This window comes from Eptatretus burgeri, chromosome 11 (genome assembly GCF_056783735.1).
Source record: "Eptatretus burgeri isolate ZD-2024b chromosome 11, Ebu_testis_v1, whole genome shotgun sequence".
NCBI classification, from domain to species: domain Eukaryota; kingdom Metazoa; phylum Chordata; class Myxini; order Myxiniformes; family Myxinidae; genus Eptatretus; species Eptatretus burgeri.
Window position 1 is genome coordinate 84857357 of NC_140971.1, and position 24411 is coordinate 84881767.

The 24411-nt window shown below is 44.1% G+C and overlaps 1 protein-coding gene across 1 annotated transcript in view; it reads right to left on the minus strand.

The window, feature by feature from the left end:
• Positions 1-1197: 1197 nt before the first annotated feature.
• Positions 1198-24411, minus strand: part of SLC30A5 (solute carrier family 30 member 5) — a 46144-nt gene continuing 22930 nt past the window's right edge. Inside the window, exons 7-17 of the mRNA XM_085847238.1 lie at positions 22636-22723; positions 22273-22349; positions 21203-21367; positions 20779-21079; positions 19899-20107; positions 16796-16953; positions 16508-16637; positions 14868-15096; positions 14373-14599; positions 11194-11322; positions 1198-1567 (exon numbers count right to left, since the gene is read on the minus strand). Of these exons, the coding sequence (XP_085703364.1) occupies positions 1406-1567; positions 11194-11322; positions 14373-14599; positions 14868-15096; positions 16508-16637; positions 16796-16953; positions 19899-20107; positions 20779-21079; positions 21203-21367; positions 22273-22349; positions 22636-22723 (1875 nt within the window). The 3' untranslated portion in view covers positions 1198-1405. The remainder of the gene's footprint in view (positions 1568-11193; positions 11323-14372; positions 14600-14867; positions 15097-16507; positions 16638-16795; positions 16954-19898; positions 20108-20778; positions 21080-21202; positions 21368-22272; positions 22350-22635; positions 22724-24411) is intronic.

Consider the following 24411-nt stretch of genomic DNA (forward strand, 5'->3'; position numbering starts at 1 on the left):
GGATTAAAAGCCCACCCGTGACTGGTTTCTGGCGTTGTTCCAGAAAGTCACGACTGAATTGTCCGTCCGGTGGGCGAGACGGCCGCCATTGGCTCAAGCGGTCGATCGCACGCTGGGCGGGCGTAGATTCGTAACAATATATTATATTTACCACGTGAACTACGATAAACATATAAAAGAGCTCGATATTAATAATGGTATAAATAATTTTTATGCAGGGGTTCCCTGAGACATGAAAACTATTTCAAGGGTTCCACAAAGGTAAAAAGGTTGAGAAACACTCCCCTGGACTGATACGTTGAATTTGCTAATTTTTCAAATCAGGTCTACAGGAAGTCTGTAAAGAAAGGGTTTGAGTTTACGTTAATGGTCGTGGGTGAGTCTGCGCTTCCCTTCTTGGTTTTCTTTGCAAATGTATTCCCAAAGTCAAAATTAATGCCCTTTTGGTGTATGTGCTCCCAACTACCGTCTTTTTTTCTTCTACAGTCTCCTTTCTGGTCTCCTCCCCCCCCCCCCTTTTTGCTCTGTCTGAGACAGAGCCCTTGTTGCACGAGATGTGTTGCCTACCCTTCATCAATCTGGTCCAGGAATCACCTTTATGCATGATAATGCTCCTGCTCACAGGGCAATTCGAACAAGGAACACTCTTGTCAATGCCACCATTAATGTCAGGACACACTGGCCTGCAATCGAGCATCTCTGGGATATCATTGATCGTCGTGATGAGCTGGAACAGGAGCCGATTCAAGCTTGCAATGCCATTCCCGAGGCTCAGATTCAAGTGCTTAACTGGTCAATGTGACGACAGTGCAATGCAGTTATTGATACCCGATAATGAGAGTGTTACTTCCACGTTGGATCCCTTTGTGAAAACATTTGCCATGACACAGTACTACGTGATTAAGGATCACAATGACATTGACATGGAATTATTCAGCATTAATCTGTGTCAGAGGTTTGCACCTCATCTGTGTCCCATGATGTCACATAAATAAATCGCAACAACAATCACGTGTTCGGTTTTATATGGAGGAGAGCGATAACCAAATCTTCCACGATTTTCAGCATCCTGCACAAAAAATTCCCACAAAAAAACAAGACAGCTGAAACAACCAATCAAAATCTGTTTTCTGATATAATTTAAGAATTGTGACAAAGCAAAGTCCACAGAATTGCAAGAACTTTAGACACAACAAATGGTTGAAAGATTCATTTTATTATTGATTAATAATAAATGGAGTTTTAAAAAAAATCTTTTGCAACCAAAGAAGCACCTCCATTTTCAAAGATAAAATTATGGGAACAATCCCAGCAGTCTTCAATTTTGAAGCATCCAAAGTCCATCAATGGAAGTCTGCTGCAAATAAGATTTTCGGGAGATTTCATATTTCTGAGCATTTCATAGCTACATGACCAGCATTCCAGTTGAGGTGCTGTCGTAGGCACTGGACATGACCAGCTGATCGGTGCCCATCCGACCGAGCCCAGTCATGTGCTGTAGGTATTCTTCCTTCTCAACTTGAACCGTCATCTGTGTAACACCACACTCTTTAAAGATTGCCAACACCTGAGGGTGAAAGGGTGAAGAAAGCAGAAGTGATGAAAACCCATTTTAGATCCATAAATCTATCTATACTGAAACGCAAAAGAAACTTACCACCTTTTAAACCTTCAAATATCAACAATAACACTGCGTGTAGTAAATGTGTGAACTTATTTGTGGACAATAGTGTCCTCACTGTCAGACAAAACGGTCACGGATGGTCAATTGAACCTTCAATGGTCACTTCATAGCACAGCTGTTGAACAGCCGTTTTGACTGTCAGTGATTTGCCAAGGGGTACGAGATGATTTTAATGAGCTGCACGTGATGTCTTGATATTGGCTTGAAAAAGGCCAGTACAAAATGGGCATTTCAATCAACATGCCACGATTGTCAAGGGATCAACGGCAGTGTGCCTTGGGCATACTGCAAGGCGGGTTGAGCTACCGTGAGGTGGCACGTTGCCTTGGCTGTTCACACCAGACGATAACGGCCCTGGTGGACAGAGACACCCTCCACAACTCTGCAGATGACAGACCTCGATCAGGGAGGCCAAGAGTCACCACTGCAAGGCAGGACAGACAGATGGTCCTAAGTCAGATGGCTTCAGACATTGAGGACTGAGTGGGACAGAATCCAGCAGCAATCCATCCAAAGACTGGTAGGCAGTATGCGCTGACGATGCACTGCCTGTATCCAAAACAATGGTGGCCACACACGCTAATGAAAGGGGACTGACATTGCACCCTGTGCTGTTCTGTACTGTAGAACAAACTTATGAGATGGTGTATCTTGGTCAACAACTTGACATGTCATCAATAAAATGCCAATGTTTCAATTAGCAATTGTTGATTTGTTTTATTTAGAACTGTTACAATTTTATTACATTTCAAACAAGTGGTAAGTTTCTTTTGCATTTCAGTATATTTTTAAAATAAATACATGTTCTAGCCTCGTGGAAGAGCTATGACACAGAACAAAATCATGACAACATAATAAAGGGGACAGCAGGAGAAAGGGGAAAACCCGACAGCAGGGCAGAGGGAGAAAGCAGATGGAGATGGACAAACTAGGGATGCAGATAACGACGAGGGGTAAGGGAGAACACAAAGGGTGGACAATAAGGATACATAAGCAAAATGTTGGGAGGGAGGTGGGTGGTTTAACGGATGCAAAAAAGATCATGATTTTTGATGGGGGATGACTTGAGATGGTGGTGAACAGCTGTCTTGAAGACCTGGAGAGAAGAATCAGAGAGACTAATGACCTGTTGGCGATGGTGAAGTGATAGGCCCATAGACTCGGCTTCATCGCAAGAGATCCCAATGATATTGAAGGTCTTTGTTTCCATGGGATCAAGTTGAGCAAGATGTGAGGCAGGGGAGCCAGCCCAGGAGAGAGCAGTACTCCAACGAACTGCAGATTAAAGCCTTGTATGTGGATAGGAGCTCAGGTATGTCAAGGAAGGACTTTGCATGACGGAGGATGCCTAGTCGGCATCTGGCGAAGTGACCAATTTTGAAATGTGGCTTGCCCAAGAAAGATCAAGGCTGAGAGTGAGACCCAAGAGTTTGAGAGACTGAACCGCTTTGAGAGGGTTGTTGAGAAAGTAGATGGAAGGGTTTGTGGTACGGTCCTTTCGGAGAGAGTGGGTGCGAGGGAATTCTCAGGATTGAAAGACATGTTCCAAGTGTTTGACCGGTTTGTGATTTTGTCAAGGTCTGAGGAGAGGGAAGAGGTGCTGCATGTCTGTCAGATGGATGAGGGATGTCATGGCAGAGAGTGGAGTCATCAGCAAAGTGATAAAGAGGATCATGCAGAGTCAGCAAGATCTTTGATGAAGATTAGGAATAATATGGGGCTTAGAATGCTGCCTTGTGGTACTCTTGCCTTGACAGGGAGAGGAGAACAAATGGTTACGTTGAGAGCCACACATTGGCTACGAGAGTGGAGGAAGTCAGTAATCCAAGAGTGGAGTTGGCATGGATTCCATAGTCAAACAGTTTGGAGAGCAGGGCAGGATGTCAGACTGTATCAAAAGCTCGAGATATGTCCAAAGAGACGGCCCTGATCTCATGTCTGACATTGAGGGCCTCCATCCATTGGAAGCAGCATGTTCAATGTAGAGTGACCAGGTCTGAATCTGAATTAATGATCTGAGATGTGGCTGTTATAGAAAAGGAACGATCTTATGTCAACTGTGATGATGGATTCCATGAGCTTACTGATGATTGGAAATTAGTCAATTCCTCTGTAGTTAAGGCGATCTGTTTTTGCACCCCTTTTATGTAATGCTGTGACGTGGCTAATTTCCAAGCAGATGGAAGATGACCTAGAGTAAATGACAGGGTGAAAAGGGCAGACAGACGAAGTGCAAGAGCAGCAGAGAAGGTTTGTAAGAAATATGAGCTGATGCCGTCTGGTCCAGTTGCAGTCAGAGTTGAGAGTTGCCAGAAACTTTTCCACCTTTTCAGGTGCAAAACACACATAAAGGCCCTGTCACACCTTGACGAATTAGCCAGCATATGGCAACGTATCAAAATGTATCTAAAACGCTGGCGTATGCTGAACTATTATTTTTTTTCAGTTTTGGGTGTATAATAACGTGTTGGACGTATGCATAACGTATTAGTAACGTACACAGAACGTTTCGATAACTTATAGATAACTTATACCAACGAATGCTTAGCGTGTTGTCGGCGTTCACAACTGATGCTTAACGATAGTCTAACTTATGCATAGCGCGGCAGCATATCGCCGACGATCACGTGGTGTAGCATATTAATAGGCTGCCGCTCGACGATTAAAATCATAACCACGCTAGACATCGAAGTGTCAGCATCACCGTCATGCCGAAGAAAACGTACGTCATCACCGTCTTACTCTTGATGTTTGTTGATGTTATTTTTAAAAATATTTAATTCATAAACAATAATAAATTATGGCCTTGTCCCTTATGTCTTTATCCTTTGTAAATCAATGAAACGTAGTTGGTTAAAACCTGTTCGCTGCCCTCATCTGTCCATCAGCCTGACATGGACATCTCCTCAACATGGAGTCTGGAACACTGGCGGGTTCCTCCTGTGAACCCCATTTTTATGTCCCAATTCCCCTAAACGCTGCCAATATGCCATGATATGGTAGCTGTAAGTTAGAAACACGTTCAGTAAGTTCTGTGGTCGTCCAGAAGACGTCAAATACGTCAATATGCGTTGGAGATACGTTACACATAGGTTCAAAGCATGTTACTCATAGGTTAGAAATAAGTTTCGGGTACGCTAGACATTACCTCGACGTATTTCGACTTATGAGTAACTTACAAGTAACGTGTGTCGACGTGTGTCAACGATCGCATAACGTGCCTACAACTTATGGCCAGCGTATGTGGAACGTGTAAGTCATACGCCAAGCACGTCCAGAAATTTTGAGCATGCCCAAAATTTGTCGACGAGCTCGGCGTACTACGACGTATGCCAGCGTGCTCTTAACGTATACAAAACTTACCCATAACGTATTTGACGTGTGCCAGCGTATTCGCCAAATTTTTCATACGTCGGCATACGCTGGCTAAAACGTCAAGGTGTGACAGGGCCTTAATCCAGGAGCTGTTGGTACAACTGAGAAGGGTGGGTACAAAAAGAGGGGTTCATGACACAAGATTTTGAAGCAAACACAGAATTGAGGAATTCGGCCTTCTCATGAGCGGAGTCTGCTGTGGTGCCATTTTAAGTGAGGGAAGGGATGGAAGGGGAGCATACACCAGAGACAGACTTGAGAAAGCACAACCAGGTTTTTGAGGAAGGAGACAAATTTGAAAGTTCATTCTTGAGATTGGACAGATGGGTTTTTTCTGGCTCTTCTGAGGGTAGACAAAGAGTTGTTTCGGGCTTGGTGGAATGATCTTCAGTTGCCTTGGGTTGGATTTTCCTTCTTGGAGGAGAATGCAAGTTGTTTTAAAATCAACTGCCTCACCACATGATTCAGAGCACCAAGAGTGGAAGGACGGGTAAGCTAACCGAAGACAAGATGGAACGAATCTATGCATTAAAGAGAGCAGCCTTCTGTGGAAGAACTCCCAGCTGAATCGATATCAGCGGCAGTGGATGTAGGAGACTTGTCCTGAAGTGTGATGGCAGCTTGCAGTCCCTGCCAGTTTGTTTAAGTGAACTGCCAGACTCACTGGCGCAGAGGCTGTTCTCTGAGAATGGCCAGAAAGATGTTGACCTTCACTAACACATGATCAGAAGAGCAATTTGGGAAGAGAATGACCAAGATACATTGGCGAGGAAGTTGGTCTTGATCAAATCCAGGAGGGAAGATTTGCCATTGGGAGAAATCCAGGTGGATAGTTCACAGATTGAGTCAGACCCATGGAGTCACAGAAGCCCTTTGCAGAAGTGCCATGGCTGGTGAGAGAGGGACCAATACCCAGCCAATTAGCATAGTGACAATTGAAGACACCACATACGAGGAAGAGAGAGTTGGGATGAGTGATTAAAAGTTGGTTCATGTTGTCTGAGAGAGAGATGTAGATAGAGTCATCACTGTTGGAAGGACAGTACAACACACAGACAAACATGAGATAGGAGTGGAGGGGAAGTTGCAGCCACAGGTACTCCTGGGGTTTGGGAGGTATAAGAGCAGTACATGGAGAGTGAGAAATTGAGTTTTTGATGTAAAGTCTGACTCCACCGCCAGGAGGGGGTTCAGGTCGATCAAGCCGGAGGAGGCAATAGCCAGGGAGAGAGAGCATAAGGAGTCAGGGATGTCCTGTGGGAGGAAGGATTCAGTTGAGCTTTACGCACAGAGTTTGTTTGATTTGGGGATCAATAATTAATTTTTTTTTCCATTTCGTTGATGCATGCTCGTTTTGTTTAAAGGACCAGGTAAAACTTGAAAAGGCAGTGGATGGAAACCTGAGACTATGACTACTTATTTCATGGCCCCAATTATTCCCACCTTATGGAGTCTGCTGGCGAAGGGTTTTTAGTCCCAAGTCTTTCACAAACCAGCTAGCCCGGCTTGACGTTCGACTGATGGTGGCAGGAATTTGGGATTTCATTTGGGTGCTGGTGATAACTTGCCTACTCTTTGTGAAAGACACCGTGCGATTTTAAATGTTCATTAACTCATGTGAGCAGATGGGATACCCAGCTTAATGTCCATCTGAAAGAGTGTGTATTTTGTGATGGAACATCCTGCCTGCGAAGCACCAATCCGAGCGTTTAAAGTTGGGTCAGGAATCAAACCCAGGCGAGATTGTTCAAAGGCAATAAGCGACTTTTGAAAAGCCGTATTCTGCCCCAGAATACTCGGCACACATCGAAAGAAACCCCAGCAAATTATGGTGTTCGGGGCATCATAAAGTATATTGTGTGAGTGAGATAAGGATTGTAAGCTAAAATGGCTCATAAAACTTCAAAAATAATCTGAAAACACTTGAAGTACCTGAGAGAAAGGCCTGTGCTTCTGCACAACGAAAGACTTGGAGAACTTTCTCAGCTCAACGAAAGGGCAGCTACCCCAAACTCCCAACCATGTACATTAGGCCAGGCCTGAGTGGACGGGCGTGTGCTACAAAAACCTCCGACGGATCGCTACCAGTGAATGGACGGTGTTATCTGGATTAGGTGCTTCTGAACACCAATGGGAGGACATATCTGGGGCTTGTGAATGTACAGGGTGAGTTTCAAAGAGAGCGTATGTTAATATATTTTTAAAGCAAGCACAAGCAGAGACAAAAATAGTGACAGCAAACTCCATGATGCAACACCTACTCACAAATTCCTTTGGGAAAAGATTGCAATATGAGCAAGCAGCATCATTCAGAGATAGTACACTAATCTGGGTCTAATTCTCGATGCAATACAATCCAATTAAACACCATGATCCTGGTGCTTTATAGGCAGGGGATTGCTTCATTGATGCCAATGTCTCAGATGGGATGTGAAGAATGTTTGTCTCATCTGCCAGCATTTGCAGAGGATGTTAAAAATCTGTATAATTTGTAACTAGAAAATGGAATTCGCATGCGTCAATGCACAGGCCTCCGGCCGCATTACAAGTCAACCTGCTGCTGCATTTGATCTCAATTTAATCCCGGATTCAGATCTGCACCAAAATCTCATCAGTTTCTACTTGTCACACACGCAACCTGTCCACAAAATTTCATCCGAATCCATCTACAACTTTTTGAGATATCCTGCACACAAACAGACAAACAGACAGACAGACAAACAGACAGACAGAAAGGGGTGAAAACATAACGTCCTTCACCTTCGGTGGCGGAGGTAAAAATTAACGCTTAATTTTTAAAAGGTTTCTTCGACTGTTTTGTTAGAGTGCTTGCTTGGAGTGCTCTTCAAGCTTTGATCTCGACAAGCTTCCATGGCAATACCGTGGCGCAGTCTCTGTGGTGACATCTCCGGAGTTAGGAAGACAAAATAAATTAGATGATTACAATCAGTAAAAAATGTTTTCAGTTGTTTCAAAGCAATGAATCGCCACATCACGGCGGGATAGCCAAGAGGTACGCACGCTCACTCTAAGCTGTCTAGCCCAGGTTTGTATCCTGATCCAGTTATAAACTGTCATTCCGGTGTTTCACAGGCAGGGTGATTCGTCAATGTGTGTGCCGTCTCTCGGATGGAAGTTGAACTGGAAATCACATCTGCCGGATTCCGGCCCTCTCCCCCTCCTCACTTCCCCTCCCCTCTTTCTCCCACACCTCTCCCTCCCCTTCTCTGTCCCACCTCTCCCCCTCTGTTAAGGACTGACGGTTTAGTTATGAAGTTAAAACACCTTCCCCAGTGTATAGCATGTATAAATCAGATTCAGAATGAGCCAACCGAAGAGGTGCAAAGGTCGCTGCATGTGCAAGCATGCATGCATGCAGGCAGGTTTTTGACAGGTAGATAGTGCGCATTTTAAATGCTCCCGCCCGGTTTTATATAGAGCCCGGCGGTTACAAATAAAATGTTGCCGTTTGGGTGCATTTTATTACCTTTCCCTTCCCCTCCCCTCTTGCTGCCTTCCCTTCCCCTCCTCTCCTCTCACACTTACCTCCTCCCAAACTACCTCCACTCTCCATCCTCCATGCAGTCTCTGCGCGGTGTATTAACGTGCTGTCTTAACGTATCCCATTCTGTTCCATTCTGTACTAGCCCCTTCTCCACAAGTCCCACAACCAAATGCAAGTCAAGAACCCTTCCTCCCATTTCCCCTGAAGTCCCCCTACTAAATGCAAATCCAGAACCCCTTCCCCTCATGCTTACCTCCTCCAAAACCCCCTACCCTTTTCCCTCTCCTCTCCCCTATCCTCTTTGCTTCACTCCCTCCCAGTGTGTACGGCAATGTTTGGTGAAGCGTCTCTCCCCCCCCCGCCCCCCATTCCTCACTCTTCCCCTTTCTCACCCTCTCCTTGCCCCTCCTCTCTCTCTCTTTTCTCACACCACACATAAGTACATGCACTTTTATTAAAAACAGACTGCAATTTGACATGATCTCTTCCTACACGCATGTAAGGCAATCAAGACATGAAGTGCAGTGACATAAACTCAAACTCCCCCACTCTAAAGGAGATCCCTCATCCCTCAACCCTCAATGCTTAACCCCACTGAAACCTTTGTGATGGCTATCACACGCCTGGGCGATGTTTGGTCAGCATTGCCCTCAGAAGCCTCGGCTCCATTTGTTCCCCCATAATCGTTCTTGCGCGCCTTTGGCGCTGCCAGCCTCGAACCAGCCAAATGCTCGCTCGCCTTAAGCGGTGGCAAGCGAGGTCCGACTCTTATGACAGCTGGAAGCCCCGAGTAAGAGGACTCGATACAGAAACTCGAATGGGTGGAGCTAGGGAGGCAGAACGCCGATCCGCACACTGGCCCCGCCCAATGACACGCACATTCTCAAAGCTTCCTGGTTGGTCTTATAAAAGAGCGAACCCTGGAGTGTTTGTTCTCTTTCAACGGACACCAGACACTGTTCCCTGAGGGATGACGTTGTTTGTTCTGCTCTTTTTCGACGGGTGCTGGACCTTTCCTTCTTCAGGGATGGACAAGCTTGCTATATCCTCTCATTGGATCACGACGTCGCTCGCTCTGCGGAGGTCGCGCTGCTGGTTCTTGGCACTTTCATCCCTTTGATTTTTATCTCATGAACTGTCATCACGAGCGAGGAGCCGAGGCTGTGATGGGGCGGATGGAGCCAAGCCGATTAATAGGACCGAAACCAAGCTACACTCCAGACATCTGGGAGGATCTCACACTTAGGCTATCCCCTCACACATCTTTTCTCCGCTGCACCTTTTCTCTCACACACACACACAGACACAGACACACACACGCCACTTTTCTCGATGCAGCCGAGACACCTCACAGTCTTTCTTCCCCCTTCTCTCCCTCTGCATTATATAGCGAGGGCACCTCTGCCCCCCCCCCCCCCCCCCCCCGGTAGGCTGAAGACACAATTCATCACTCCCCCTCTCCCCCCTTTTCTCCTCGGTTGTGAATGCTGGGGACCATGTACTGTGTTAGTGGAAGGTGAGGTGCTTGTTAAGTTTGCTCTGTCTCTTTTCTCTTTCTCTGATCTTATTGCAGTACAAATTGCTTAACCCTCATTTCTCCCCGTGCCATTAAAATTCTCAAATTCCCTCCCCCTCCCCTTTTTCCTGCTCCCCACTTGTGTAGATAAACCTGTTCTTGTTGAATCTATTTCCGATTTGTCCGCGTCAGTCTTTTCCACCATTGGTCTAGCACTGTCTACACGTAGATAACTTGGGAGGTTGAGATTCCCTACAGTTCGGTTTGCAGGGTCAAGCGTGTGCTAGTGGTTCAGCTCGACCGCATTCAAGATCACCAGATAAGGTAAGTAGCACATTTTCCGAGGGTGCATTCCCCGGTCGGAGGGCCATAGGATCCCCAGTTAAACAGTTGTTAGATGGATGGACACTGGGACTCGTGGCCGCTCAATTGGCATTCATAGTTGCATCGTAGTTGCATAACAACCGACCATCGGGTGAAGTTATTCGCTCCTGGTGGCCTCAGGTCCGGGTGAGTTTGAGTGAAACCGGCGATTTCCCTCTCGTAGTAGGCTCGAGCCCCAAGACCGCAACAATATCTATATGCAATACAATAAAAGCCTTTATGCCTCCACCACCGAAGGTGGACGGAGACTATGCTTTCACCCCTGTTTGTCTGTCTGTCTGTGAGCTGGATATCTCAAAGATATGGACTTATTTAGAAGAAACTTGAACATATTTGTGTGTGACAAGGACGAATCGATTCGATTTTGGTGAAAATCCAGATTTGAATACTGAAAAGATTTCAAGTGCTTCTTCACTGTTGAGAGAAGGGGATTTGAAGACTTGTACTTGTAGTGGGGAGGCGGGGGGGGTGAAGACAGGTTGAGGAGGTGTTTAGGGTATTGGGAGGTGGGGGGGGGAGAACTTGTGGTTGGGAGGGGGAGTTGAGGACATGGGGTTCGGTGGTAGGGAGGGGGGGGTGGTTGAAGAGTTGAAGTCACATTTTTCATTAAGCGGAATTTTTACGGGTCCCTGCTAGTCTACATTATTTGCAGAACTCGTTTTATCCATAGCTTACAAATTTGACACTTCCCAAAATTACTGCGTCGGCACCGAGCGCTCCAAAAAGTACCTGCTGTACGAAGCGCTGTTCCTGTGCCTCCGGCATCACTTGCACATGTAGCGTGCCAACCATGAGAGCTGCAGAATGCTGCCAAAAGTGTGCTTCACGATAGGAAAGCACACCGACAATGCCGAGAACCTGGCCAGTGCACAAACGCAAAACAATTCACAAGAGGCAGAAGTTAAAGAAACGTCAACATTTTCATTCCTTTAAAAGCATAAGACAATCAAACTGTGGAAGATCCAAAATAATACTACATTCATGCAAGCTGCAATATACTACATATACATTGGAGCTTCAAATTAACATCCCCACTGGATTCCAACTTTCCAATCACTGAGCCTTCACCACACTTTCTCATTATTTTGCATTCTCGTATTTAATTTTCACAACAAAAAAAAAAGAACTTTCCACATTGCTGCAATGTTTCTGAATAAACATCATCTACACATAATAAACCAACTACATACTACCTAGATGTTTATTAGAAGATGGGATTAGATAATTGACACAAAAATGGCAGAACTTTTGACTCCACCATCATGCTACATTGGTCAGATCAGGTATTTTATTTCACCTGCTACTGGTATCATGTAATCCAGTACCAGCTGTTCCATGAGCGAGTGGCCAACAATGAAACCGGCTCCCCCACCGGGTTACCTAATGAAGAGGCTGTTTGGACACAGTGGAATTAAAAACAGGATCCATGAAAGGGAGGAAGAGCTTTTCACGTGGCAACGGGCATCCAGATAGGTGGAAGGTTGGCTTTTGCTAACCGTCTGGGAAAGTACGACCACACACTCTATACGGACCTTTAATAGTGCACAATTTTTCAGTCTATGATGTCGGCAGTCAGATTGAGGGGTGCTTGTGGTCATCGGTGTTTTCGGAACTTCTGCCTGGCGATGCTATTGGAGTCAATTTACTTTTGCAGCGGGTACCGTAAATGGAGATGGATAACTGCAGACCTGTCACCCGATAGAGGCCTGAACCCAGGTGTAGCACTGAGAGAAGTTTCTTTATATGGTGAATATATAATTTGAGTACTCTTCTTTGCCAGTTTGCACCTGGAAGCCACTCCGAGATCAGCATTTTGGGGAGCTCATTTGAGACCAATGACAGCACCTGCAATTATTTATTTATTTATTGATTTGTGTGCCATGTCAAGGCTCGTTCGTGTGAGAGCTAACACACAGAACATATAACAGGGCAGGAGACAAGAGGGGTGGGAGAGGGAAGCAAAAAATAGTGGGGAACAGAGACAATAGAAGATCTGTGGAAGGAGAGAGGGATGGGGCGGGGTACACGGGATAAACAAGATGGACACTACAGGGACTTTCAGGAAGGAAAACAGGGAATTGGAAGGAGGTGGGTTTGGGTTGGATTAACGGGGGTCGAAAAGATCAAGATTTTGGATAGGGGAAGATAAGAGATGGTGGTGAACAGTTGTTTTGAAGACCTGGAGGAAGGAGTGGAATTGAAGGGAGTATGGGAGTTTGTTCCAGTGGCGGGAAAATAATTGGAATGAAAGAGTGAAGGTGAGCAGTGATTCTTGATTTTGCTCGTTTCACCAGAAGGGGGTTTTTGAGCGCCCTGCGGAAATATAGGGAGGACAGATCACAGAGAGAGCAGAGGGGGCAAAGCTGGAGAGGATATGGCAGAAGATAGAAAGACCACCGACCTGCCTCCAGTTTACACCCCATCTTTACACCTTTACACCCCATCTTCTCATCCTCTATTTATCTCAAGTACACTGGCTTCCAACTCATTGTTTCAAAGGTGGTATTTGCACCGATATTTTCTCAGATATATGAGCTTCTTGTATTTTGAGTCTCCATTCCTGACTGGTCTCCAATCTTTGCAAACAAGATTAATTATCTCCAATCTCAAAATGATATCAATACATATTTATACTTTGAATATGTCAAGGGTGGAGTACCCCAAGGCAGTGTTCTAGGTCCCATCCTATTCCAAATATTCATCAATGATCTAAATGACTGGAAAATCCTCTTTATGTCTTTGTTGACGACTCCACTCTCTGCCGTGACATCCATAATCCTTCTGACAGACAAGCAGCAGCCTCTTTCGTCTCCTCAGACCTTGACAACAACAACAAAAAAAAAATCACAAATTGGTGAAACACTTGGGACATGTCTTTCAATCCTGAGAAATCCCACAACCTCACTCTCTCTCCCTGAAAGGACCGTTCTGAAAACCCTCCCATCGACTTTCTCACCAATCTTCTCAAAAAAGTTCAGTCACTCAAACTCTTAGGTCTCACGTTCAGCCATGATCTCTCTTGGGCAAGCCACATTTGAAAGTTGGCCTCCAAAGCCAAAGGCAACGCCGACTGGGCATCCTCCGTCATGCAAAGTCCTTCCTTGGCACACCTGAGCTCCTATCCAGAAATTAGTGCTCTGTCTATGCTCTGTCCGCAAGTATTTGCAGGATGCACATGTCCACCAGCTGTCCCAAACCCCCTCTTGGTGAAACTGCCTAAATACAGAACCACTGCTCACCTCCACTCATTTATTCCTATCTTCGCCCACCTGTGGAACCACCTTCCACACTCTCTTTGATCTCATTTCTTCTCTCCCGGTCTTCAAGACAGCTGTTCAACACCATCTCAGGTCATCCCTCATCCAAAGCCATGATCTTTTCTCCACCCGTTAAACCACACCGACCCCTCTCAAAATTTTGCTCATGTAAGCATCTTGTGCACCCCTTGCGTTCTCCCCTAACCATCATCGTTACCTGCATCTGTTGTTTGTCCGTCTCCATCTACCTCCTCCCTCCACCCTGCTATTGGTGTTTCCTCTTACTCCTGCTGCTGCCTTTGTTATGTTGTGTCCCGGGCTGTCCTGTGTCCGAGCTCTTCCACGAGCTGAGACCATGTATTAAAAAAACAAAATATATATTTCAAGATCTCATAAGCATCTAAAACATCCCTTTTACCCCAAGTTTCCCCAGACTAATCAGCGCTGACTTATTTATCGATTTCCCTCAATTAAACTTCTTCCCCTTAACTGAGGGGAATAATAAACAAGTCAGCACTTCAACAATGATAGAGCTCCTTAAATGTGATCCATTACTGAAAGGGGGCATGCTAAATTATTTGCTGTCCTTTTAAATAACCGTTTTCCTGCGAAAGGTTTGATATCAGAATTCCTTATCCGACAACCTCTCACCTTATTCAGGCCCTGTGAAAGTGTTTGTTCAGCTTCTTGTGGGGTGCGTAGAAGCAACAGCTGGCTTGAATCTCTCAGCAAGGGCAGCACACTCAAGAAGATCAGAACGGCAATGAAGATGGAGCAAATGGGGTCAGCGGCAAACCAACCAAACTGGCGGATGAGCATTGATGAAACAATGACACCAACACTTCCCAGTGTGTCGGCCAAGATGTGCAGAAACACACCTTAGAGATCGATGGGAACAGCAAACAGGCATGATCATTACATCGTATTTAATTGATGCAAAGACAAACTCCTGAGCACACATTCAGGGAAACCACAATGGTGGACATATTGAAGGAAAAAAAAAAGTTCTTTATTGAAGAAAATGTTTGTTGCTTCGCAATTGGTCAAAATATTGTTAAATCTCCATCTACATTACCCCTCCAAAGATAAATAAGCAAACATCACAAAATAATGTTGATAATAACAAATCGTGTACTCAAATCTCACCACGCATGTTGGTGCTCAGGCCATGACCGTGGTCTTTATGACCATGGCCATGGGAATGAACGGCACTGTGGTCACAGCGACCCCCCGAATGATCTGTATGCGAATGGCTATGACCATGACTGTGGTCATGAGCATGACTTTGACTGTGAACGTGGCCACCATGAGTATGTGCATGGCTGAAGGCACAGACCCCAATCAGGTTCACCACCAAGCCCCCAACTGACACTGGCTGCAAAGGGCATTGGAGCATGCTGAGTTCACCATGATCAAATAAAATAGATTAATCAATGTTGTGATTATGTTCATAACTTTCTTTCCAGACACCTGTAGGTATAAAAACCCTAACTCATGCTGCAACCACTAAATCATGGATAATGCACCATCTATCAACCAATGGCAGGGCCCGAGTCTCCAAGTAAATTAATCCTATACAGAAGTACTTCTGCACATGGAATTTTAAACTTCACCAACGTGGACTAAACTCATATCCACATACACCACACAAACTCTGAAGTAATAGTTCATTGCACCGCATAAAGCCGTTCATCAATGTCGCTGTGCTTTGAAGCCTCTCCTCAATGACAAAATCAATCTATACTATAATATAATATAAATAAATATATATATATATATATATATATATATATATATATATATATATATATATATATATATATATATATATATATATCAAAAAGGAAAATAAATAAATAAATAAATAACAAACTACTGAACAAAATCCAACCAATTTTTTCATGTGAATGTGTATCGTATCGCACCACCCGGTGGTATCTGGTATTACAGATAATCTTCTTCTTAAGTAAAGTTCAAACAACTTAACAATATGCATTAGAATGATGTTGAAATCTGAGTGAGAATAATTCAAAATTTTGAAAATGTTTCATGTCACTCATTTTTTTCCACTCAACCACTCAGCGGTGGTTCAACCCAAAGCACCCAACATGGAGCCTCACAGCGAAGCGGAAGTGATTTTTTCTAGCGGCACATATTTAAGCAGAAAGATTGGATGAAGAAGTTGGGTGGCACGATGGACTAGAGGTACGCACACTCGCCTCCAAGCTGTCTCGCCTCGGTTCAATCTCGGCCCAGCTATAAAATGTCATTCCGGGCTTTCACAGGCAGGTTGTGTGCAATCACTAAACTGGGAGTCCCATCTCGCATTAGTTGGTGGATGATAAAGATCCCAGGGTGTCTTTTGCGAAGAGTAGGCTAGCTCTTGCCGGCACCCTGGCCATACTCTACCAACCTGCCCTAACCTTAGTCGAACATCAGTCCTGGCCATCCAGTTCGTGAAAGACTTGAACCAAGCTTCCCCTGGCCAACCCCACAAAAATGTGGGAATAATTCTGGCTGTCTTATCAGTTGCTACTTTTATGTTCTACAGTAATCTTCCCAGCTAAATTTGGAAAAGCACTTTTTCTCAATGAACAACAGTGCACTATGAAAGTGTGAGAGAGACCAAGAGGTACCCCAAATGCAATCATTTCACAATATGAGGACCTTATGCAAGAGTAATAGCCAGACTAAGGTACAAATACAGTAATTGTTATTGAAGAAGAAAATATTTTAAAAAAATGTCCATAAAGAACATCCTGCCATGTAGAGCCAATAATCATCACCGTAAGCATCTCAGTGTTGATCTCCGGTGGGTCTAGCAGGCGTCCAATGGCTTCGATGAACACAACAGCAGCAATGACGACCAGAAATAGACCATTCACAAAGCCTGATAGAATCTCAACTCGGCTGTACCTGAGCGTGGAAAACAGGAGGAAAAAAAAATTTGGCCGCTCCGACTACAAGTGGTGAGCTCTGGTGTGAATGCTAGTAAGACAAGAGTATATGGGAACATCACCGACTCTGCAACAGTGTCTGTAGGGTTCATGGTGCGATAATGTACAATTCTGTACCCATATGGAAAGGAGCGTGTGGGCTTCCAGCGGGCAATGAGCGAAGCAAAGAGACCGAGCAGCAAGGCAGAGCAGTCGAATAGCATGTGGAATCCATCCGAGATGAGGCCTAAGCTGTTTGTCCAAGCTCCATACAGCAGCTCCACAAATGTGAACCCCTGGGATGGAGAGACTTAATGTTAATATATATATATATATATATATATATATATATATATATATATATATATATATTACAAAAACTCTCATCTTGTATATATGTATGTATGTATGTATAATTGTATATATGTATGTATGTTCCCAAAATACAGCCAAAACGGTACACGATAGCACAAAAATTTTCGGCCAACCTTACTCACCATTATCCTGCAGTGTGCAGTATCAAGTTTCGTTAAAATTGGGCAAGGAAAAAATTATTTAAAAATCAATTCCCGATTCAGTCAAGTCCTCTTCTGGAGAATTTGATCAATGCAAACAACCTCAGCAGTATATTTCGCTCGAGCTATCTTTTTTTTTTTTAGAAATTATAAATTTATCAACCGCTGTCACAACGGGAACCAACGGGTTCACGGGTCATCTAATACATATATATATATATATATATATATATATATATATATATATATATATATATATATATATATATATATATATATATATATATATATATATATATATATATATATATATATATATATATATATATATATATATATATATATATATATATATATATATATATATATATATATACTATACATATGGCAGTCCTTCTGTCTGTTTGTCTGTCTGTTTGTTTGTTTGTAACCAATAAGCTTCTAGACCAGTGAACCGATCTTGATGAAACTTTACACACATATAGACCTAACATTCAGCTCCAGGATGCGCTAAGTGGCTTTCCATAAAAATGAAAAAATATATATTGTAAAAAAAAAAAAAAATTCCATTAAAAAAAATGGCTTTCGAATAGTGCGCCGGCGTATTAATCATAACAAAAGGCTTCATGGTTAAAAACGCTTGGGTTTTTTGAAATACAAAATGTTCGAATTCGTTGACTTTTTAAACATACACATTCTCCTCCTGTTATTTGAATTCTCGAACTGCATGCGCACGACAACAGCTAACTGCTGATAGATCTGCTCATGAAAGAGCCAGGCAAGTGGAGTCAGTTGCAGAGAGAGAGAGAGAGAGAGAGAGAGAGAGAGAGAGAGAGAGAGAGAGAGAGAGAGAGAGAGAGAGAGAGTCGTCTTACTGCTGATAGATCTGCTCATGAACGAGCCAGGCAAGCAGATTCGGCGAGAGAGAGAGAGAGAGAGAGAGAGAGAGAGAGAGAGAGAGAGAGAGAGAGAGAGAGAGAGAGAGAGAGAGAGAGAGAGAGAGAGAGAGAGAGAGAGAGAGAGAGAGAGAGAGAGAGAGAGAGAGAGAGAGAGAGAGAGAGAGAGAGAGAGAGAGAGAGAGAGAGAGAGAGAGAGAGAGAGAGAGAGAGAGAGAGAGAGAGAGAGAGAGAGAGAGAGAGAGAGTCGTCTTACTGCTGATAGATCTGCTCATGAATGAGCCAGGCAAGCAGAGTCAGCTGCAGAGAGAGAGAGCGTCGCCTAACTGCAAATAGAGCGTCACACCGACGGGTGAGAGAAGCACAAAACTCACATTCCAGCTTTCTAGGTCCGGGTTTTGGCAGGACATCAAGGACAGTTGCCACTGCTGCTAGAAACATTGAGTGGCTCAAGGCCGCCTTCAACTATGACCTCTCTGAGGATTACGGCAGCATAAAGCCCTCCTTCCATAAATCTGAGGAATAAAAGAAGCCTTCTGAATTTTCTCCATACAACTAATGCCTCAGTCTAACTAGCGTGAGGAAAATAGGGCAAATTTCCCAGGTATTACCGGGTACTTCAGCTAGTATATATATATATATATATATATATATATATATATATATATATATATATATATATATATATATATATATATATATATATATATATATATATATATATATATATATATACTTGAAATTGAGTTGCCCTGTTTGATATATCATTAAATCAAATAAATCACAATCATTGAAAGCCCATACTTTGTTGATCTGCCTACTGCCTCCTTATGCTGTTGTCCTCGATGCAAAATAAGTAGAAGCTCCTCCATGATCTTAAAACACTGCAGGAAATGAAATTAAATGAGGATTTTTTAAAAAGGGAACAATATTGGTAAAACCACACTCTGAATCATTGTGTGTCACATGATCTAACAGAGCAATGGGGCACCTTCCATATTGGCGTTTCCATACGTAAAAAGAGCCCGCGTGCCCATTTCCTCTCTCTGCCAGGTTCAGGCAGGAATTTGAAATTTTGCCAGAGCACTGACGGAACCTCCTCTACTCTTCATTGGGAGATATTTAACATCCATCAGCAATCAACACTAGAGACAGGTCCCGAGCTTAAAGTCTATCTGAGTGACAGCATCTTATATATTATTTCCGAGTTTGTGGTTTCGTGTCGCGCTATCTTCGACTTTGTTCTGCGCTCGAGTAATGTGATATTCGGCTTACATTATCTCAAAGACCATGAGGTGCATGGTACAAAAAAAGTAAATAAAATGGTTCTCAAACAGTGAAATTGTATTCCACTTACTGCATTAAAGTAAAATTACTACTGATACTCTGCATCAGTTCCTTTCTCAAACACACCCACCCCAACATGTCACGCAGAGCGCGGGTTATGCTCGTGCTCAATGATGTTGCAGTTCATAATTGGGTCATAAACCGTACCCTGACTAGATATCTCAGAAACAAGTGTGTTATTACTCCACCATCCAGTTGAGCACACACCAAATTAGTTAGTTAATTCGTTAGTTCTTGCTGTGCAAGTAGGTACTTGCTGAGCAAGATTCCGAGCAGATCCGGGACACGGCAAATTTGATGCCAAAATTACCGAGCCGGAACCGAACTGAGTTTTTGCGTTTGAGTCACAGCCCTATACATCATCAGGTGACAAAGCAAGACCTTGGTGATTACACATTCTATGCATGACTATCATTACAGTGCCAAATGAATATGGCCTAAAAGGTCAAAACTCTACTCAAAGTTAAAATAGATTCTGATTACCAGGTTGAGACACAAGAAGTAAAAGATGTTCCGTGAGTCGCATTCCTCCAGCACTTGCTTGAGACAATCGCGAAGGAACCGAGCTGGAGAGAGTACAGGCTGCATTGATCCTTCACTACTGAAGCTGTACAGCGGGGCTCCCTGGGCAGAATATCCAATCAGATTGCCCTTCTGTCCCCGCTGTGCAGGAGACAGCAGAAACTTTGTTGCTGTGACAGGTAGACAGGGGGATGCAAGAATAACAAAATTTTATAACTGTGTATATTTTCTACAGATCCGTTGATAATAAATAAAGCAGCTTGAGAATGAAGAGGAGATTGGAATGGTATTAAAGCAAAGATCTCTCACTCATACAGTAGTTCATGCATGTAATGCTCTCCCTGGAAAGGTAGTGGCAGCAGAAACGGTAGCTAGGTTTAAACAGGAATTTGAAATATGTGCCAGGAAGCATTAGGGATAGAAGGATACAGGTATGTTGGCAGAAATGCATGGGCATGATGGGCCTAATGGCCTCCTCCTGCATCTAAGTTCCATGAAAAGCATGTTTAAAATTCACTACTGGATTATTTTTCCAATGGATGGGAATATTTCTTAGGAATGATGACGAGGAAATGAAGAATGCAACCTCTGATAAAAAAAAAAAAGCTAGGAAAGCAATAGCAAGCTGTTTATTCTGGCTCTGTATTAGATTTAAATTTTTAGCATGCCCATTCGCAGCCTGTGCTATGGAAATGAATCCATACAGAAAGTCATGCAAAATTAAGTCAACGAGGTTATATGCAGAAAGAAGTAACTCTTTCAATGTTATTATTTATTAAAACAAGCATACATTCCATTCCCATGCTATTTCTCTGTCATCTCAAAACAATGAAAATCTCACCAAAAAGGAAGCAAGCAGCACTGACCAATACGCCTCCTGAGAGAACATGTTCTGTGGTACTGGAACGGCCATGGGCCAGAGAAAAGGACAGCCAGTGAGAGTATGGCTCACCCCATATCCAAGCAAACAGCAGGCCACCATTTATGAGCCAAACTGATCCCAAACATGCACTTGGAGGTCCCTCAAGCTTGGCCACGCATAAGGCTTCTGTGTAGAACTCCAAAACACCCACAGTGAAGATCACACAAAGCAGTGAACCTGTCAGCGTGAGAAGTGATGGACTATCTCCACCTTGACCATTCTGTGGGCGATCAGATCAACAAGGTTCATGATAATTTGAACTTTGATAAGATATTTTCTTGGCAAAACAATGTTACTAAATCGGCCATGGGTGATAAACCTTCTGAACTATGCAGTGGCTAACCTGTGTAAGAAGGCCAAGCACCCATGGAGATAGTAATGCAGCAGAGAGTAGGGTAGAGAGAGCATGTAATCGCTTGGCACCTCCAACATCCACTGCAAGCTTGCGTGACGCTGCTTGATATCCAACGCGTAACAGCAATGTTGCAAGCAGCAAAAAAACACCAGCCTTCCAGAAGCCACATGGACACAAAGCATTTATCAAAACCAGCCTTCATTTACAATAAGTAACACATGTTGAACAAATTCATGAGAGGAGGATGTATGGCAGACATGGAGTTGGGTTTCATGGGTCCAGTACTGTGTATTAGAGACCCAGGCCGAAGAGACAAATTTTCAATCTACAGCATATTGTCCAGTATCAATTCTTTTCTTACCCATCTCCCATTATTGGCTGTTCTCCTTTACTAGGGAGATGTGTTTAAAGTGTACAAATGTCAAAAGACTCGAAAACTACTCCAATATGACGCAGGTGTAAACAATGGGTTATTGAAGTTAAAGTCCCAAATCCTATGTAATCTTCAACTTCCCAAGTCTTGACAAGTCATGAATAGTAAAACAATGTTGGACAACAATCTGATTTGAATAGCACAGGCCTGATGTATGGGCACAAAACAATGAGAAAATTTCCTTTTCTCAAATCTAAGGTCCCATGTACCGAGCATATACACATACTACCAGGGGAGATGCTGAGACACTGCCCGGGGAGGTGGGGGGAGGGTGTGGGTGGTTACCTTTTGCCTGTGGGCCAGCGACAACACTGCCTGACCCCACATCCCAATATACACTTTATAGCAGCTTTTGCTGGCTTCAAAACGGATGTCAAGGCCAACGTGTGAAACCTTAAAACCTTTGCCAGATTCTGAAGTACATACACCCAAAATCCAGGGCCTCTAGGTGCTATGGTTCAGCCGTGAAAGGTCAGGTAAGGTATGGGAGTATGTGCCAGAGCAGCGTGTTGCTGTGTAAGAAGAATAACGTGTGAGAAAGAATAATGTACAAATGCACAAACAAGTCAGCAGCAATAATAGGTGAAATAAAGAAATGGAAATAAATCATGGAAGAACATACAACCTTGTGGTCAGCCAGACCGAGCAGGGAGATGGCCGTGTGGAGCCCGTGCGTTATTGCACTGGAATGTCGACCTTCGGCTGCAATTATGTGTTAAGGGACTTTGTTACAAATCAACCGGCAATCGCCTCAAATATCGTTACAGACAAACGGCTTGGTGAAAAACATCTTGAATGATAAACTGCATTAGAGAACAACGCAAAATAAAAGCACAAGTTTCTATTGATTTGTACCAAAGCACAATCACGAGAATAAACAGGACTCCGAGTCATGTTGCAAATGTCACCAAATACATAAGATTTGCTGAGCAGATAAAAAAACAAAAAAAAACACATGAAACATGGAACACTGTCCAGAAGGGGATACGGTGTTCTGCTATCTTGGCCATGAGATCGTCGTTGTCAAACAGCAGAAGACATACGACACCGATGACAAATAAAACTGCTCCTCTTGTCTGGTACAGTTTTTGGCAGCAGGAACAAAAGAGAAATCAAATGTATTGTAATCATACAATCATTACTTCATACAAAATGAATATCCACATCAAACAAAATGTGCATAAGACAAAATGAGAATGGAAGGGACGAGAAAGAACCAAGTAAAGTAAAGTACAAGAGGCTCCATCCATGCTATGTGGACCAAATGCAGTCAAAAGTGTTCCTAAATAAACATTCTAACAAGAAAAAGAGCAATCAGAGATTGCAGACCCTCACCAGAACTACTTTTGAGTGTTGTATTTTTATAAATTTTATGGTAAATCCAATATCTATGACCATGTGATCACTGACATCATATGTGTGACCCGTTTGTTCCTCATGGATAGGAGCTCATATGTGTAAAGTTTTGCCTTGATCTTTTCAGCCATTTCAGAGAAGAAGATTTTTTTGAAGGTTTAAAAATGAAAAAAGAATATTGTTACGGTTGAGGAAATTTGCAAACCACCATTCAGGTCCCGTAGGTGAGATATATCTGTAAGTACATGTGTAGTTAGCCCAAACCCGTTGTTTAGAAGGAATAAATGTGATTCATTCGGGCTGCGACCCTTTGAGATCGCCCTTTTTCTGTTCTATCTTTATTTTGAACCAACCACGTCTCAACCACCATCACACAACAACCACCAACCGCAACACCGCTTTACAACAACAACAACAACAACAACAACAACAACAACGCCAACAGCCACGACCTTTACCTTCACAACTCGCTCCCGCAAACATCGCATCACCGCCATTCCAAACGTCGCCATGACCATGGACCACCACTTTAAAACCTCCACCACCTTCGCCTCTCCTTCAGCGGCCATTCCCACACCGCTTGTGGGCACCGAGCGTCAGGCTGTCCTGGCCTCGTGCGGGACGCGCGCCGAGCCGTGGGTGCAAAGTGCGGACTTTCCGAGGAGAATTCGGATCAGGAATGATACACGCCCACTTCTGATCCGTCCAATCGGCAAGCGCGGGGCAGTTTGGCCCCGCCTCCAGGCGCGTCGGAGTAGAATTGGGATATGCAAATTCGAGGATCAGGGGAGACTCACGCCCCTTTTTCTCCGTCCAAGGGGCGAGCGTGGCTCCACCCCTGAGCTCGTTCTGATCCAGAAATTTGCATATGGGTTCTCCTGCCGGAGTATAAAGCGCCGAGCGCGGGGCGAGTCAAGTCAGTTGGAGAAGAGTCAAGGCGAGTTGGAGAAGAGTCGGAGGCAGTCAGTTTTGAGAAGAGTCAAGGCGAGTTTGAGAAGAGTCAAGTTGGGTCTGGAGAGGAGCAGTCTGTGGAGCCGTGAGTCAAGTCAGTTTTGGAGAGCAGAGTGTGGCAGCGGCAGTGAGTTTCAGGAGAGTCAGTCTGTCGGAGGTCGGAGTCTGTCGGGGTTCGGAGTCTGTCGGGGAGCTGCAGAGAGAGGAAGCCTGGAGCCTGGAGCGCGGTCGAGGTGATTTACTGCAGTCGGCTGAGGAGAATTGCGGAGGGGACCGGATAGCTTGGGTCCGAGGCAAGGAAGACTGCGGTCGGCGACGAGCTCGCAGTGGAGTCGCTCGGCGCGGGACCCAAGCAAGCCAGCTATCCTCTTTCCCCGGAGCATCAACAATTCCCCCCTTTTTCCCCCCCGCGCTGAGATAGTGCGAAAAGGGGGGCCCCGTTCCCACCCCACTTCAA